We start from the raw sequence: 16,089 nt of genomic DNA, 5'->3' as shown, positions 1-16,089 counted from the left end.
TCACTCCCAGATTGTTGTCCCTCTCGGCCACCCCCTCTCCCTGGGCTCACATCAATGCCTTCCTCTATCAGTGTTCCGTCATCGGAGTCTTCAAAACGCTGTGCATCTTCAGCTAGCATGTACCCAACACTGTGTTGAAACAGTTCGGGGGACTCCTCAGGAGGACACGGTGGGACTAGGGAAGGATTGTGTGATCCCATTGTGCAGAGGGTAGAGGACGCCTTGGCAGCTGCTTTGCCAGACAAACTATAATCAGTCTGTGTGAGAGAGGATGAGGAGGATGAGGACGGCTTGGTCATCCACTCAACTAATTTCTCAGCATGTTGAGGCTCAACACGGCCAGCTCCCGAAAAGAAGGACGAGCGGTCACGGCCACGTGCTGAAGAGGATGCACCACATCCATCACCAGCGTTACCTCTAGATGCAGAGCCTGCTTGCCCTCGTGACTCTCTGCCTCTCTTTGTCCTTCCAGCCATAGTTATGCGTTCAGGTGTTATGTAACAAAATAGTCGCTGTCACACCGACTGCGTTCAGATGGTATTAAACAGCAACCACACAGTAAGAGCGACTTGGCTCAAGTGTAAAGTAACAAAATAGTCGCTGTCACACCAACTGCGTTCAGATGGTATTAAACAGCAACCACACAGTAAGAGCGACTTGGCTCAAGTGTAAAGTAACAAAATAGTCGCTGTCACACCAACTGCGTTCAGATGGTATTAAACAGCAACCACACAGTAAGAGCGACTTGGCTCAAGTGTAAAGTAACAAAATAGTCGCTGTCACACCGACTGCGTTCAGATGGTATTAAACAGCAATCACACAGTAAGAGCGACTTGGTTCAAGTGTAAAGTAACAAAATAGTCGCTGTCACACCAACTGCTTTCAGATGGTATTAAACAGCAACCACACAGTAAGAGCGACTTGGCTCAAGTGTAAAGTAACAAAATAGCCGCAAGGACACCAACTGCCTTTAGTTGCTATTAAACAGCACGCAGTAATAGCGACTGCGGTCAAATGCGATTTAACAGCACGCACGCAGTGACACCAACTGCCTTTAGTTGCTATTAAACAGCATGCACGCAGTAATAGCGACTGCGGTCAAATGCGATTTAACAGCACGCACGCAGTAATAGCGACTGCGGTCAAATGCGATTTAACAGCACGCACGCAGTGACACCAACTGCCTTTAGTTGCTATTAAACAGCACGCACGCAGTAATAGCGACTGCGGTCAAATGCGATTTAACAGCACGCACGCAGTGACACCAACTGCCTTTAGTTGCTAATAAACAGCACGCACGCAGTAATAGCGACTGCGGTCAAATGCGATTTAACAGCACGCACGCAGTGACACCAACTGCCTTTAGTTGCTATTAAACAGCACGCACGCAGTAATAGCGACTGCGGTCAAATGCGATTTAACAGCACGCACGCAGTGACACCAACTGCCTTTAGTTGCTATTAAACAGCACGCACGCAGTAATAGCGACTGCGGTCAAATGCGATTTAACAGCACGCACGCAGTGACACCAACTGCCTTTAGTTGCTATTAAACAGCACGCACGCAGTAATAGCGACTGCGGTCAAATGCGATTTAACAGCACGCACGCAGTGACACCAACTGCCTTTAGTTGCTATTAAACAGCACGCACGCAGTAATAGCGACTGCGGTCAAATGCGATTTAACAGCACGCACGCAGTGTCACCAACTGCCTTTAGTTGCTATTAAACAGCACGCACGCAGTAATAGCGACTGCGGTCAAATGCGATTTAACAGCACGCACGCAGTGACACCAACTGCCTTTAGTTGCTATTAAACAGCACGCACGCAGTAATAGCGACTGCGGTCAAATGCGATTTAACAGCACGCACGCAGTGACACCAACTGCCTTTAGTTGCTATTAAACAGCACGCACGCAGTAATAGCGACTGCGTTTCTGTGCAATTCAATAGCCCAGTTGCATTAACAGCGACTGCGCTTCTGTGCAAATAAATTGCACACGTGCAGTAACAGGTAATGCGTCTGTGTGTGCAATTAACTAGCACACGTTAAATAACACAGAATAATTATATTTAAAGTAAATCCCTAATGCAGGCAATACAACACGTTAGAGCGCTGCATGTAGAACAATCTCCTGCCTGATAGATAAACTAGCTGAGCTGTACAGTTTATAAATATATTGACAACGCCTAAGGATGTGAATATATTCTCTACAAACTGTACTTTTAACTATACTGACTACACTTCCTACTCTCTATCTATCTATCTATCTATCTATCTGGTTAAGACACTGTGTCTCTATCTCTCTATCTCTCTCTGTCTGACTGACTGATCTTCTCTAGAACCGCCAACACACTACACTAGGCAGCCGTGCAGGCTGCCTTTTATAGTGGGGGGCGTGTACTAATCCCCCTGAGCCATAATTGGCCAAAGCCACCCTGGCTTTGGCCAATTATGGCTCTTCGTTTTTTGAGCGCTGTGATTGGCCAAGCATGCGGGACATACAGCATGCTTGGCCAATCATCAGCGCTCAACGCCCCAGTGAATTATGGGACGTTTTGCGTCACTCGAATTTGGCGCGAACGACCCGTTTTGTTCGAGTTTCGACGAACGATCGAACGACCGATGTTCGAGTCGAACATACGTTCGAATCGAACGCGGAGCTCATCCCTACTAATAGTTGTCCTGTGGCAGATTCTCCCACCTGATCTGTGGATCTCTCCAGCTGCTGCAGAGTTACCATGGGCCTATTTTCTGCTTCTCTGATTAATGCTCTCCTTGCCTGGCCTGTCAGTTTAGATGGACGGCCATGTCTTGGTGGGTTTGCAGTCGGCCATACTCTTTCCATTTTCGGATGATGGATTGAACAGTGCTCCGTGAGATGTTCAAAGCTTGGAATTTTTTTTTTACAACCTAACCCTGCTTTTAACTTTTTCACAACGTTATCCTTCACTTGTCTCGTGTGTTCCTTGAGCTTCATGATGTTATTTGTTCACTCATTTTCTCTAACAAACCTCTGAGGACTTCACAGAACAGCTGTATTTATACTGAGATTAAATTATACACTAGTGGACTCTATTTACTAGATTTTAGTAAGGGGTATTAGAGTAAAGTGGCTGAATACAAATGCATGTCACACTTTTTAGATATTTATTTGCAAAAGAAATTCTCATTTTCTTTCCACTTTACAATTATGTGCCACTTGACCTGTATGTTGATCTATCACATAAAATCCCAATAAAATACATTTACGTTTTTGGTTGTGCAATGACAAAATGTGGAAAATTTCAAGGGGTATGAATACTCTTTCAAGGCCGTGGGCCAATCACAGCATGGGTAACATACTGATATTGTGACCATATGATTGCATTGCCTAGCATACCGGGCCCCAAGTATCGCAGGGGGCATACCGGGCCCCAAGTATCGCAGGGGGCACGCTGTGCGCCCTTTAACTCAGAACAGGCACATGATGTACATGTATGTTACAGTGACAGCACGTGTCGCCTGCTGCAGGTTATGTACTGTGGCATAAACATGTGCAAAATGCAAAAATATGTTCCTTTTCAGATACATTTGTTATGTTACTAATTTAGTTTCATGAATTCATTTTGGAATTTGTTTAGTTTAATATATTTTTTTCATTTTCTAAAGAATTCAACATTTTCGGAACGATTTGAACAAGAATCGGTTGAAAATGTATTGGCAGGATCTGAATTCTGTGTGAAGAATAGCTGGTTGTTAAGGAGCAAGCCGGGAAGCCGACCACTGCGTCCGTAACAACCAATAACAACCAATCATCAGCTTTTAGCGGGTTTCCCCACTGACAGCTGAATGTAAAAAAAGAATGAAAAATAAAGTAAAGAAACAGCATGGACCCCCCATGCCAAAATTTAAAACAATTACCAAATTCGCCCCCAAAGTACATTGTCCCTATGTTGATGGGGACAAGGGCCTCTGCCCCACAACCCTGGCCCTCAGATCCCGGCCCCCCCATGTAAACGAGTATGGGGTATATACCACTACTCATTCATCAAAAAAGTGTCAAAAATGAATAAAAACACAACCAGTTTTTGACAATTCCTTTATTAAAAGAAAAACAAAAACAATGCCCCCCCCCCACTCCCCAAGTAAATCCAGAGTTAATCATGATGAACGCCGCCACTGCCGTCATGAAAAAAAAAAACAGGTCCTCACCTAAGGGGTGGGGCCACCCGATGACGCAGCCTGCATGTCCTACTTATTTATCTGTTTTATGGACCTTTATGTTGCACATTTATTTTAGATTTTTACCATATTGCATTAAGATTGTTTTTCATATATTGTGATCTTCACATCATTTATAGTATATTTATTGTACTAGTGTTGTATTAACACTAACAACACTGGTGAAAATTCTTATTGTGTTTGCTGCACTGATTACATGAGTATTGTGATAGACATTGTTTTTTGTTTGCATTTATGCGTTATGTCTATTTATGAGTATTTTCATGAATATATATTGGCTTTTAATTAGACACAAATATTTTTGGGATGATTTAGTTTGAGCAGAGAAACACTTTTTTTATTTGCTTCCATCTAGGTTGATGTGGGAACACATTTTGGTGGCTGCAGCAGCTCTTGATTAAAGCAGTAGTAAACCACTGGTGTTTTTTTTTTTTTTTTTACCCTGCAAAGTAATCTCATAACAAAAGAATTATGTTAAATTTACCTTAAAACGAAGCCCTTCCAGCGCCAAGATGTCAGAGCTGCAGGCGAATCCATCTTCACCCATCTTCCTTCCAGGTTTGCAGACTCCGGCTGTGTGACTGGCAGGAGCCACGATGACGTTACTCCAATGATGTCACTGGCTGAATGTACAGTAAATATTTCCTAAACGGTTCATGTTTAGGAGATGTTTACACTACCTATAGGTAAACCTTATTATAGACATACCTATAGGTAGATATCAACCAAGGGAGTTTACTCCCACTTTAAGGGGTTGTTGGTGGAATAAGTACAGTTGTAGCACAATAGTGTTTTTTATAGTTTTGTTGGTTTATTCAATAAATGTCTGTAAAATCTAGAACTAAAAAAGTTTTGTCTATAGATAAACTTTATGGTTAATATTTAATAGTATGCGTTTTATTATTTATCTAGAGGAGCTCTGTGCATTAACGATGATGAGGACAAAAAGGAAGTGGACCAAACTCATCCAGATCCAGACAGTGGATGTCCCAAGCCAGAGCCACCAGAGAATGGACTATTTGTGGTAAGATAATCTATCAATTTTTTTAGATTTAAAATGAATTATTTGTAAAGTAAATTAAAGTTTTATAATCCAGCCTCAAGTGGACAATACCTTAACACAGCAGGCATACCTACCAACATTGTGCATTGAGAAGTAGGAGGGCAAAGAACACACTGCTGTCGTGTCCCCATTTACACCATGAAAAATTAAAGTGTATGTCAATTCACACGGTCGGGATGCACTGATCACTGTATAAATGGCACTGGCAGGGAAGGGGTTACCACTAGGGAGCAATCAAGGGGTTAAATGTGTTCCCTGGGAGGTGTTTTTAACTGTAGGGTGAAGTATGACACTGGAGGAAAGGAAAGATCATGATTCAGCTTAGCTGAAACAAGATCTCTCAATTTTTCTCACTAACAGATCAGTGGTGTGCTTTGTCTACATCGGCACACCACTGATCCGAAGGAAAGGGGGGGAAATATTGCGCTTATCAAAATTAAAAATTAAACTAAGGAACAGCTGCTACACAACATTGTGACAAAAATTGAACAGTGGTATAAAGAAAAAATGTAGCGCTAGTGATCCAATATAAACAATAGTTTCTCATTAAGTAAATCAGTGAATGAATAAATAAATAGTCACTGTACTGAAAAAGTGATAATGGTGACCACAACCAATGTTGGGTGAATATATAAACAGGTGAAGTCCACAAACACAACCAAACATTACAATTTAGAGTCCACTGATCCGTCTCTCTTGTGAACGATCGGCAGGTTACGACGGCCATTGTGGCCACAGGACCCGCTGATTGGCTCCCACTGTGTCCTATCAGCAGGTCCTGTGGCTGTGATGACACTACTAAGGGCACTAGGCGCAACAACTTACACTCTCATTTTTTGATTAACATTGTGGGAACACAATTAGGTTGTATGCAGCCACCCATCACAAGACAAGCCACATATCATTACCTATAAGGTAGCGTGGGATATCCCACACTTTTTGTTAATCTACTGGGCTGGGCAGAACCAGCTCTTGAGGGAGTCTATTCCATATTTTCACAGCTCTTACTGTGAAAAGCCTTTCCATATTTGGAGATTAAATCTTTTTTCCTCCAGACATAAAGAGTGCCCCCTTATCCTCTGTAATGACCTTAAATGTTACCTTAATGTTAGTAATAAAAAATAATATTTAATAAAAAATAATAAATGTTAAAAATAATATAATGCATAACAAATAAGTAACTAATGTAGAAAATAATACATTCATTGAATTTAAATATTTTTTTATGGATAGAATGAAAAGAGGTGGTACAAAGTTGCAGAGGAGATTGAAATAATGTGCTTCTCCGGCTATGAACTATCTGGGTATCAATTCGTGAGATGTCTTCCAGATGGAACATGGAAGCAGGAAGATGTCAAGTGTGTTAGTAAGTGCTTTATTCTCTTGTCCAGGATTTATTGTATTCATTTATATGGAAATTTAGACCAGGGTAGAAAGACTTACATTGTACATGTTTTACTGCCATTTCATTAATCCATGACTTAGGCCTCGTACACACGACCGTTTTCCTCGACAGAATCCACCAAGAAACTTGGTGGCAGAGCTTTTTTGCCGAGGAAAACGGTCGTGTGTACGTTTTTCATCGAGAAAACTGTCGAGGAACTCGACGAGAAAAAAAGAGAACAAGTTCTCTTTTTCCTCGACGGGAGTCTCAATGTCCTCATCGTGTTCCTCGTCGGGCTGGTTTTCGACGAGAAACACGTTTGTGTGTATGCTTAGAAACCCGCGCATGCTCAGAATAAAGTATGAGACGGGAGCGCACCTTCGGTAAAAGTAGTGTTTGTAATGGAGATAGCACATTTGTCAAGCTGTAACAGACTGAAGAGTGCAAATTGTCTCTTACCAAACTTTTACTAACACGCAGTAACATGAGATTAGCAAAAGCAGCCCCAAGGGTTGGGCCAGTGGAATCGAACTTCCCCATCGTACGTGTTGAACGTCACCGCGTTTGAGAACGACAAGATTTGGTCTTGACAGTTTGTACGCAAAGAAAGCTTGTAAAGATTCTCAACAAGCCTGACAAGGAACTCGTCGAGGAAAACGATGTTTCATTTAGGACGAGTTCCTCGGTCGTGTGTACGCGGCATTACAGTTTATAGTTAAAGTAAAATGAATTAATTTATATAAAAGTGAATGAGGCTCACCATACAGGAAAAACTTCAATGCTAAAGATAACATACTTGTTACAAAAATATAATTTTAAACTATTAAGGAGGCACTGTCACCAGGAAGCACAATAAATACAGCGGGGGGGGGGGGGGGAACCTTTTCTGAAGTCGGAGCAACTTCAGTAGTGTGCATTAAAGCGGGGTTCCGCATAATTTTTTTTTTTTTTGCAAGCTAAAATTAATCACAATAAATAGTCCCTAAAACATATAAATAGCTCCCCAGTCATTCCAGAAATCATTGCAGACACTTGCCTTATATCCTCCAGCTCATGTTGTGGCCGTATCCATCATATGTGTGGGCATGTGAAGCCCAGTTCCTTTTTCTTCCTGGTTCTCAGGGGGAGGTGCATGCTGGGCTTTTTGTAGGCACAGTAATGCCCAGAGACTCATGGGAAATGAGTGTCAACATTTCTCAGGAGGCAATGGGGTCTTAGTACAGGAAGTCGAACCACCTAGAACCAGGAACTAGGCAGATTATGAATACTGCCTAGTAACAGCCAGATAGAAGTTTTTTATTTTATTTATTTTTACATTAAAGGCAAGCTGTTAATAGAAAGTCCATTTTTAGGGTAGAGCTCCGCTTTAAGGCGGCTCTTATTCACTTCAATGGAATTTCTCATGTCGCGCGCCTTGGGGCGACACAAGTCGGATCCCAAGTCGCTGTACTGTGAACCGGCACTTAGGCCCCGTACACACGTCCGAGAAACTCGACGGGCAAAACACATCGTTTTGCTCGTCAAGTTCCTTGTGAAGCCGCCGAGGATCTCGGCGAGCCAAATTTTTCCATTGCCCAATGAGGAAATAGAGAACATGTTCTCTTTTTGGCCCGACGAGATCCTCGGCAGTTCTACCAGTCCATCTTTATTTTTCCCTTTACACATCAGATACTGCATTAAACACTTTCGAAGACATGTCTCAATTCCCCTCTTTTTTAAAGTGGGAGTAAACTCCCATGTATGATTTTTATCTATAGGCACTGTAAATGCAATTCTGTACCCAAACAAAATTTCGTCCTTTTTTCCGACAAATTAAGCTTTCCGTTGGTTTCTGCATTTTTTTTTTTTGCGCTATAAACAAGAAAAATCTGTTTTGAAAACAAAATGTTTTACTTTTTGCTATAATAAATATCCCCCCAAAAAAAAAAAAATCTTCCTCAGTTTAGGTCGATATATACGGTATTCTTCTACATATTATGAGTGAGTGAGTGAGAAACTTATATAGCGCAACAAATGCGAACTTAATCGCCTCAAGGCGCTTGGCATCCAGAGTTGTACAGGTCTTTCAGAAGAGGTGGGTCTTCAGTTTTTTCCTAAAAACCCGATGGTTTTCTTCCAAGCGGATGGTCGTGGGTAGAGCATTCCAGAGCCGTGGTCCTTGGACCGAGAATCTACGTTCTCCCTTAGATTTGTAGTGAGATTTGGGGATTTGGAGAAGGTTTTGGTTGGTTGATCGGAGCACGCGCTTGGTGACGTAGGGTTTTATTTTCTCGCTTAAATATTGAGGAGCTTTACCCTGTGTACATTTGTGGGTGAGGCAGAGTGTCTTGAATGTCACCCGGTCTTGTACGGGCAGCCAGTGGAGGGACCTCAAGGCCGGGGAGATTGGTTCCCACGGCTTTTTACCAGTTACCAGTCTGGCTGTCGTGTTTTGGACGACTTGTAGACGTGAAATCTGGTATTTCGGTAGTCCAAAATAGAGTGAATTTGCGTAGTCGAGTCGTGAGTTGATGATTGTTCCAACCACTACTGCTGTGTCCTCTTCCGGGATGAGTCTACGTAGCATGTGGAGCAGATGATGAGAACCGCTGACGACTGATCCTATTTGTGCATCCATCGTCATGTCTGCGTCAAAGATGACTCCGAGACTTTTGACTTTATTGCTTGGCGCGATGGTTTGTCCGAGGATGGTGGGTGGTGTCCATGTGGTCCTGGATATAGATTTCCTATTTGCATGAAGGGTAAGTAGCTCTGTTTTGGATCCGTTGATCCGTTGAGTTTGAGGGAGCTTTCCGTCATCCAATTGTCGATCAGTGTAAGACATTTTCCTAGTTCATGAAATTGGTCTTTTTTGTTGGTGATTCGAAGGTACAGCTGCGCGTCGTCCGCATAGGAGTGGTAGCACAGGTCCTGTTTGCTGATGATTTTGAGGAGCGGGCGGATGTAGATGTTGAAGAGTACGGGTGAGAGGGGTGATCCTTGCGGGATTTTCTAGGAAAGATGCGAACCACGGTAGGGCCGCGTCAGAGACTCCTGCTACTTCCTTGAGTCGCGTGAGCAATATGTTGTGGTCTACCGTGTCGAAGGCTGCACTAAGGTCCAGCAGCACTAGGAGACAGGATTCTCCGTCATCTGCTGCTTCGAGAGCGTCATCCCATATCTTGAGGAGAGCCGTTTCTGTGCCGTGGCCTGGGCGAAAACCTGATTGTAGGGCATCTAGTAGTTTGTGGTCGTCAAGATGGGGCTGAAGCTGTTGTACTACTGCTTTCTCCATGATCTTGGAGATGGTGTTCAGGCTTGTTACCGGTCTGCGATGGTTTGGGTCTTTAGGGTCGAGGTTGGGTTTCTTTAGGAGGGGTTTTATTATGCCTTGCTTGAGGGTGCTTGGAACCATCCCTTCCCTGAACGATTGGTAAAAAAAAATCGCAATAAGCGTACATTGATTGGTTTTGCGCAAACGTTATAGCATCTACAAACTATGGGAAAGATTTACGGAAATTTTTATTATTATTATTTTTTATACTAGTAATGGCGGTGATCTGCAATTTTTAGCGGTACTGCCATATTGCGAAGGACAGATTGGATACTTTACACTTTTTTGGGACCATTGGCATTTATACAGTGATCAGTGCTATAAAATTGCACTATATTACTGTGTAAATGTCACTGTCAGGAAAGGGGTTAACACTAGGGGTGGCGATCAAGGGGTTAACTGCGTGTTCCTTCAGTGTGTTCCAACTGTGTGGGGATGGCAGTGACTAGGAGAGGAGACATATATTTTTTCCTGCTTAGTAAGAAGAAATTATATGTTTCCTCTTCCCTGACAGCACAGGGATTTGTGTGTTTACACACACAAATCCCCATGCTGGCGCTCATGCACGATAGTGGCTGCCGGCCACGCGCATCGGGTTCGGCCCTCTGGTGGCCAAAAAAGAGAAGGACGCATCCGTACGGGATTTCGCCCAGGGGAGCCATTCTGCCACAGTATATAACTGCGTGAGTCAGTCGATATGTTTATTTGTTTTTTGGATACGGTTTACTATCACTTTAACATATACTGTGTGTTTTTCTCTTCTACACTGATAAAGGTGAAAACTTGTCTGGTATGTCCCCCATGAGTGTCTCTCCCCTTCATGTACAACTCCAAGCTGACTCGTCATTTACACCAAGAGGCACCCTTTCATCAGTTATTAATAATTTTCAAAACTTGTTCTTTTTCAGGAACAACATGTCCTAGACCAGCAGCCACTCTTGATGTTTCAATATCCCGATTTAAGTCAGATTATAAAGTTGGTGAAGTGATTAATTTAAGCTGCCCTTCCGGCTTTACTGTCACTGGTGAAACTCGCTACACATGTGGAAGCAACTACGAGTGGAGTCCACCTATTCAGGGGGAACTGGACTGCGAAAAAGGTAAAAAGGAAGTGTACAGTAATATGTTTTGTATATTTTCATCATTATGTATTTTGGTCAAGAAATATAATTAAACAAAATAATAATAATCTAGTCAAGCAGATAGGAAATACTGCATATGGGCTTTTACATTTGCCATTTTCTTTTTTTTTTTTCTTAATCAGATACTTTTTATTGAACTTATACTAAACAATACAAAAATACATCTTACCCCTATCCCTCCCTCCCTCCTCCCCCCAAAATCCCCAAAATTCACATACCTCCCGCACTTTTTCACTCCCATCACTTATTGCCATCCCTCATTCACCCCCCCCCCCCCATCCACACCCATCTCCATATAACTGGGGTAACTCCACCTCTAACCATGATTTCCACAATCTCTCATATTTCTTTATATTTCCCCTCTTACTATATATACATGTTATAACATTCATCCATTCTCCCATTGTCAGGGGGGGGGGTCTATTGCTTGCCACTTCTGTGCAATCAACTTTCTTGCTTGAAACAAGCATCTAATTATTGCGCTCTGTATATCTCCCGGCAGTCTATTCCTTTCTATCTGCCCCAATACACGTCTTAGCCTGTCTAGAGATGTCCCAAAAACTGGATTTATTTTGTTAACTGTCTCATTCCAATATCTGTATAATTCAGGGCATCTCCAGATCATGTGCACCAGGTCTCCCTTTACATCTTCACATCTTAAATAATTTTTTGTTAAAGGAGTATAATATGATCTATGTACCAGAAATAATACAATCTGTGTGGGTGATAATGAGACCGTAGGCCCCAATTTCAAGATTCGACTCCATTGCTCCTCAGTTATTTGTCCAATATCCTCCTCCCATTTTCCCTTACTCGGGAGCTCTGCACCTCCCCCTATTTCTGCCCTTCTTATATAATCATACATGTTAGAGATCAACCAATTTGAGGTCCTAGCGTTGACCATCTTTTGGAGAGAGGGCATCTTAGGGCTCGTACACACGATAGGTTAACCAGAGGACAACAGTCTGAAGGACCGGTTTCATCGGTCAAAACCGATCGTGTGTGGGCCCCATAGGTTATTTAACCATAGGTTAAAAAAAAAAAACTTGCTTTAAAATTAACCTATGAATTCCTAACCGATAGGTCAAAACCAATCGTTAGTAGGCACGACCATCGGTTAAAAAACCCACGCATGCTCAGATTCAAGTCGACGCATGCTTGGAAGCATTGAACTTTGTTTTTTTCAGCACGTCGTTGTGTTTTACGTCTACGCGTTCTGACACGATCGGTTATTTAACCTATGGTGTGTAGGCGTGACGGACCATCAGTCAGCTTCATCGGTTAACCTATGACAACGGTCCTTCAGACCGTTGTCCTCTGGTTAACCTATCGTGTGTACGAGGCTTTACTCCGCTCTAGTGCCCTCTCTCTAAACTGTGCATCCAAGGCATGTCTGGCCTTTATTATTTCCAGTCAAGCCGATAGGAAATATTGCATATGGATTTTTACATTTGCCATTTTCAGCTAAAATCACAAAACAAGATACGCCTGAAACTGGGCTAGATCCGACTGACGTACGTCTTAGTACGCAGTTGGATCTAAGGTGCATATTTACGCTGGCCGCTAGGTGGCGCTTCCGTTGATTTTCGCGTCGAGTATGCAAATTAGCTAGATATGCCAATCCACAAACGTACGTCCGCCCGGCGCATTTTTTTACGTCGTTTACGTAAGGCTTTTTTCGGCGTAATGTTACCCCTGCTCTATTAAGCGTACGCAATGTTAAGTATGGACGTCGGGCCAGCGTCAAATTTTCTGTCGTTTACGTCGTTTGCGTAAATTGTTTGTGAATAGGGCTTTGCGTAAATTAGGTTCACGTCGTCTAGGCATTGAGCGGGCGTAATTTAATTCGAAAATTCGATGTGATACTGAGCATGCACGTGCATGCGCCGTACGAAAAAAGCGTCATTTATGTGGGGTCAAGCTTATTTTACATAAAACACGCCCCCCTGTTCATCATTTGAATTCCGCGCCCTTACGCCGGGAGATTTACGCTACGCCGCCGTAACTTTAGAGGCAAGTGCTTTGTGAATACAGCACTTGCCTCTCAAAGTAGCGGCGGCGTAGCGTAACTACGATACGCTACGCCTGCCTAAAATTACGACGCACTACGTGGATCTGGTCCACAGAGTTTAGCAGAGTTTAATAAACTCAGTAACATTACAAAATTATAATGTAAAGCAGTCATAAACCTGGGAAATTCAAACTGAACATTTATGGAAAATGCATAGGCAGAGATTCCCTTCAATGATAACCACATGTCAAAATGATCAATGGGTCCAAAGATACAGGCTGTCAAAATAATTAAAATGCAAATCTTCACCTTTCTAGTAAAAGTTGAGTTTTGTCACCCCCTTGCTTCTATCATTCCATCTTGCTTCTGCATCTATTAACTTTTTATTGGTCCTATTTTTAAAGACAGCATCCTTGACCAAGATACTTGGAAGGTATGAGAAGGCAAGAATTTTAGAGGAAAAGTCAAGATAGTGCCTTTATTGCTGGATCTACTTTTTCTTTTTACAGCACCCTCCACAATAGGTTGCTAGATTGTTTATGTAAATTTTGTTATTTTCCTCTTCTGTACTCAGTGGAGCAGTGTGTGATTGCTCCTATCTGCTCTGGGTTTCACTGGTTGTGGATGTGACTACTTCCCCCTGTCTTCTGCATAGTTCTAGAAATTAGTGGACTGGATGAAGAAAATCAGCAGCTGAATATTTATGTCATCTCGCCAATCCCTGGGAGAGGGTGCCCAGATGGTGGCTGGGAGTGAGCATAATTAACAGAAAGCCTAGAACTGTCCTGTTCTTGTCCAGGAGAAGAATTTCCCAGCCTGACAGGCTGCTGCCCTTCTGGGTGGCCCAGCTACATATTCTACCTGCTTTCATCCAGGTTCCAGCTGTGACAAAGCTGGGGGCCTATACTGCTAGAATCCTTTGCAGCTAGTAGGGGAGTTCACCAGGGATCTGGTCTGGAAATTAAACTAAGGACATGTCTGTCTGACACTGGAGGGAGGAATCCAAGTTGTCAAGAACATGTGAGCACAGACCTGAGTGCAGGATCTGGGAGACTGTGGCTTCTCTTAGCTCCTGGTGTGCTAATACTAAAGCCTCGTACACACAACCGAGGAACTCGACGGGCGAAACACATCTTTTTCCTCGTCGAGTTCCTTGTTAGGCTGTCGAGGAACTCGACAAGGCAAGTTTCTCCATTTCCGTCGAGGAAATAGAGAACTTGCTCTCTTTTTGGCTCGTCGAGTTTCACGACAGTTTCCTCAACGAAAATGTACACACAATGTTTCCTCGGCAAAAAAATATCTCCGAGCAAGTTTCTTGCTGGTTTTTGCCGAGAAGGCCACGTACACACGACCGAGTTTCTCAGCATCAACCTTGCTGGGAGATATTTTTTTTCCGAGGAAACCGGTCGTGTGTACATAATCACAAAAAGAGAGCAAGTTCTCTATTTTCTCGACGGGAGTCTGATTTGGCTCGTCGAGTTTCTGGTTGGGCTGGTCTTCAACGAGAAACTCGGACGTCTGTATGCTAAGAAACCCGCGCTTGCTCAGATTAAAGTATGAGGCGGGAGTAAAAGTAGCATTTGTAATGGAGATAACACATTTTTCACGCTGTAACAGACTGAAAAGTGCAAATGTCTCTTACCAAACTTTTATCTAACACGCAAACACATGAAATTAGCAAAAGCAGCCCCAAGAGTTTAGCCAGTGGAATCGAACTTCCCCTGCCGTTGTATGTGTTGTATGTCACCGCGTTGGAGAACGAGGAGATTTTGGCTTGACTGTGTGTACGCAAAGCAAGCTTGTCGAGTTCCTCGACAAGCCTAACAAGGAACTCGACGAGAAACTCGATGTGTTTCGCCCGTCGAGTTTCTCGGTCGTGTGTACGAGGCCTAAGGCTTGCCTGTCCTGGAACACTGCTTATGGTGTCCCAGTGCTGTATTTTCCCAGAGCAATTGCTAAAGTGGCTGTTCTGAAAAGTAGTTGTAGAAAGAAGAATGTCCTAACACTGTGTTTCAGCGTTCTGGAGTATCCCACAGCTCCCTGTGCCCCATCGAAATTATCCAAAAATAAACTTTAAAAAAGACAAGTCCTAGACTATTCACTGAGCCAGAAGAGTGGCCGTTGCTGAGTGTCTGGCTGCTGTAGTACATACTGGAAAAAGAATCTGGGACAAATCATCGGCTTTATGGGGGGTGAGCACTACATGTACATTTAATCATATTTCATTTGATCAAATTTAATTTATTTAAACATATTTGTAATTTGAATTGCCCAGATTTGTGACCAGTTTACTATAGCAAAGCGCATGCTACAAAATCACAGTTCAGGCACGGTTATGGTATCGTAAAATGGTAAGCCAGAATTCCCCTTTTAGGACAATCTTGAGCATGTTATGTGTCAGTCTTACTAGCAATGTTAATGTGTATTGTTTTATTCAGAGCTGCCAAAGGTGAATCAAGACAACTGTAAACCAGGTCAAAAGAAAGTTGGTTCTGAATGTGTCTGCATGTCCCCAGAAGAGGATTGTAGGTAATGTGTTCAATCTCTGCTACCGTGTTTCCCCGAAAATAAGCCCGGGTCTTATATTCATTTTGGCAACAAAAGGCACAGTAGGGCTTATTTTCGGGGTGGGTCTTACCATGTAATGTGCTGTCTTCTCTCTCCCCTCTCCCTCCCTGCCTGTCAGGAATCCCCAGTGTGAACTGAGTTAAAATGCTTGTAAAATCTTATAATCCACTCTATTACAGTATTATATAATGTACAATGTGTGTGTTTCTGTAATATAATTGTGCCAAAAACCTTCTTTATAGCGTCGCTCTACACTTCTGTAACCCGCCGGAGCTCTCTTGGCCGCATTTATATTACAGAAACACACACATTGTACATTATGTAATACTGTAGGATTATAGGATTTTAAAAGCATTTTAAACTAGGTCTTATTTTCGGGGTAGG

General features: G+C 42.8%; 1 protein-coding gene across 1 annotated transcript in view; it reads left to right on the top strand.

The window, feature by feature from the left end:
* The window catches only part of C6 (complement C6), a 120,310-nt gene that overhangs the window by 80,542 nt on the left and 23,679 nt on the right, over window positions 1–16,089 (top strand). The window contains exons 13-16 of the mRNA XM_040338821.1: window positions 5,137–5,248; window positions 6,521–6,653; window positions 10,893–11,084; window positions 15,576–15,666. Coding sequence (XP_040194755.1) covers window positions 5,137–5,248; window positions 6,521–6,653; window positions 10,893–11,084; window positions 15,576–15,666 — 528 coding nt within the window. The remainder of the gene's footprint in view (window positions 1–5,136; window positions 5,249–6,520; window positions 6,654–10,892; window positions 11,085–15,575; window positions 15,667–16,089) is intronic.

This window comes from Rana temporaria, chromosome 1 (assembly GCF_905171775.1).
Source record: "Rana temporaria chromosome 1, aRanTem1.1, whole genome shotgun sequence".
NCBI classification, from domain to species: domain Eukaryota; kingdom Metazoa; phylum Chordata; class Amphibia; order Anura; family Ranidae; genus Rana; species Rana temporaria.
This window is presented reverse-complemented; position numbering and strand designations above follow the sequence as displayed.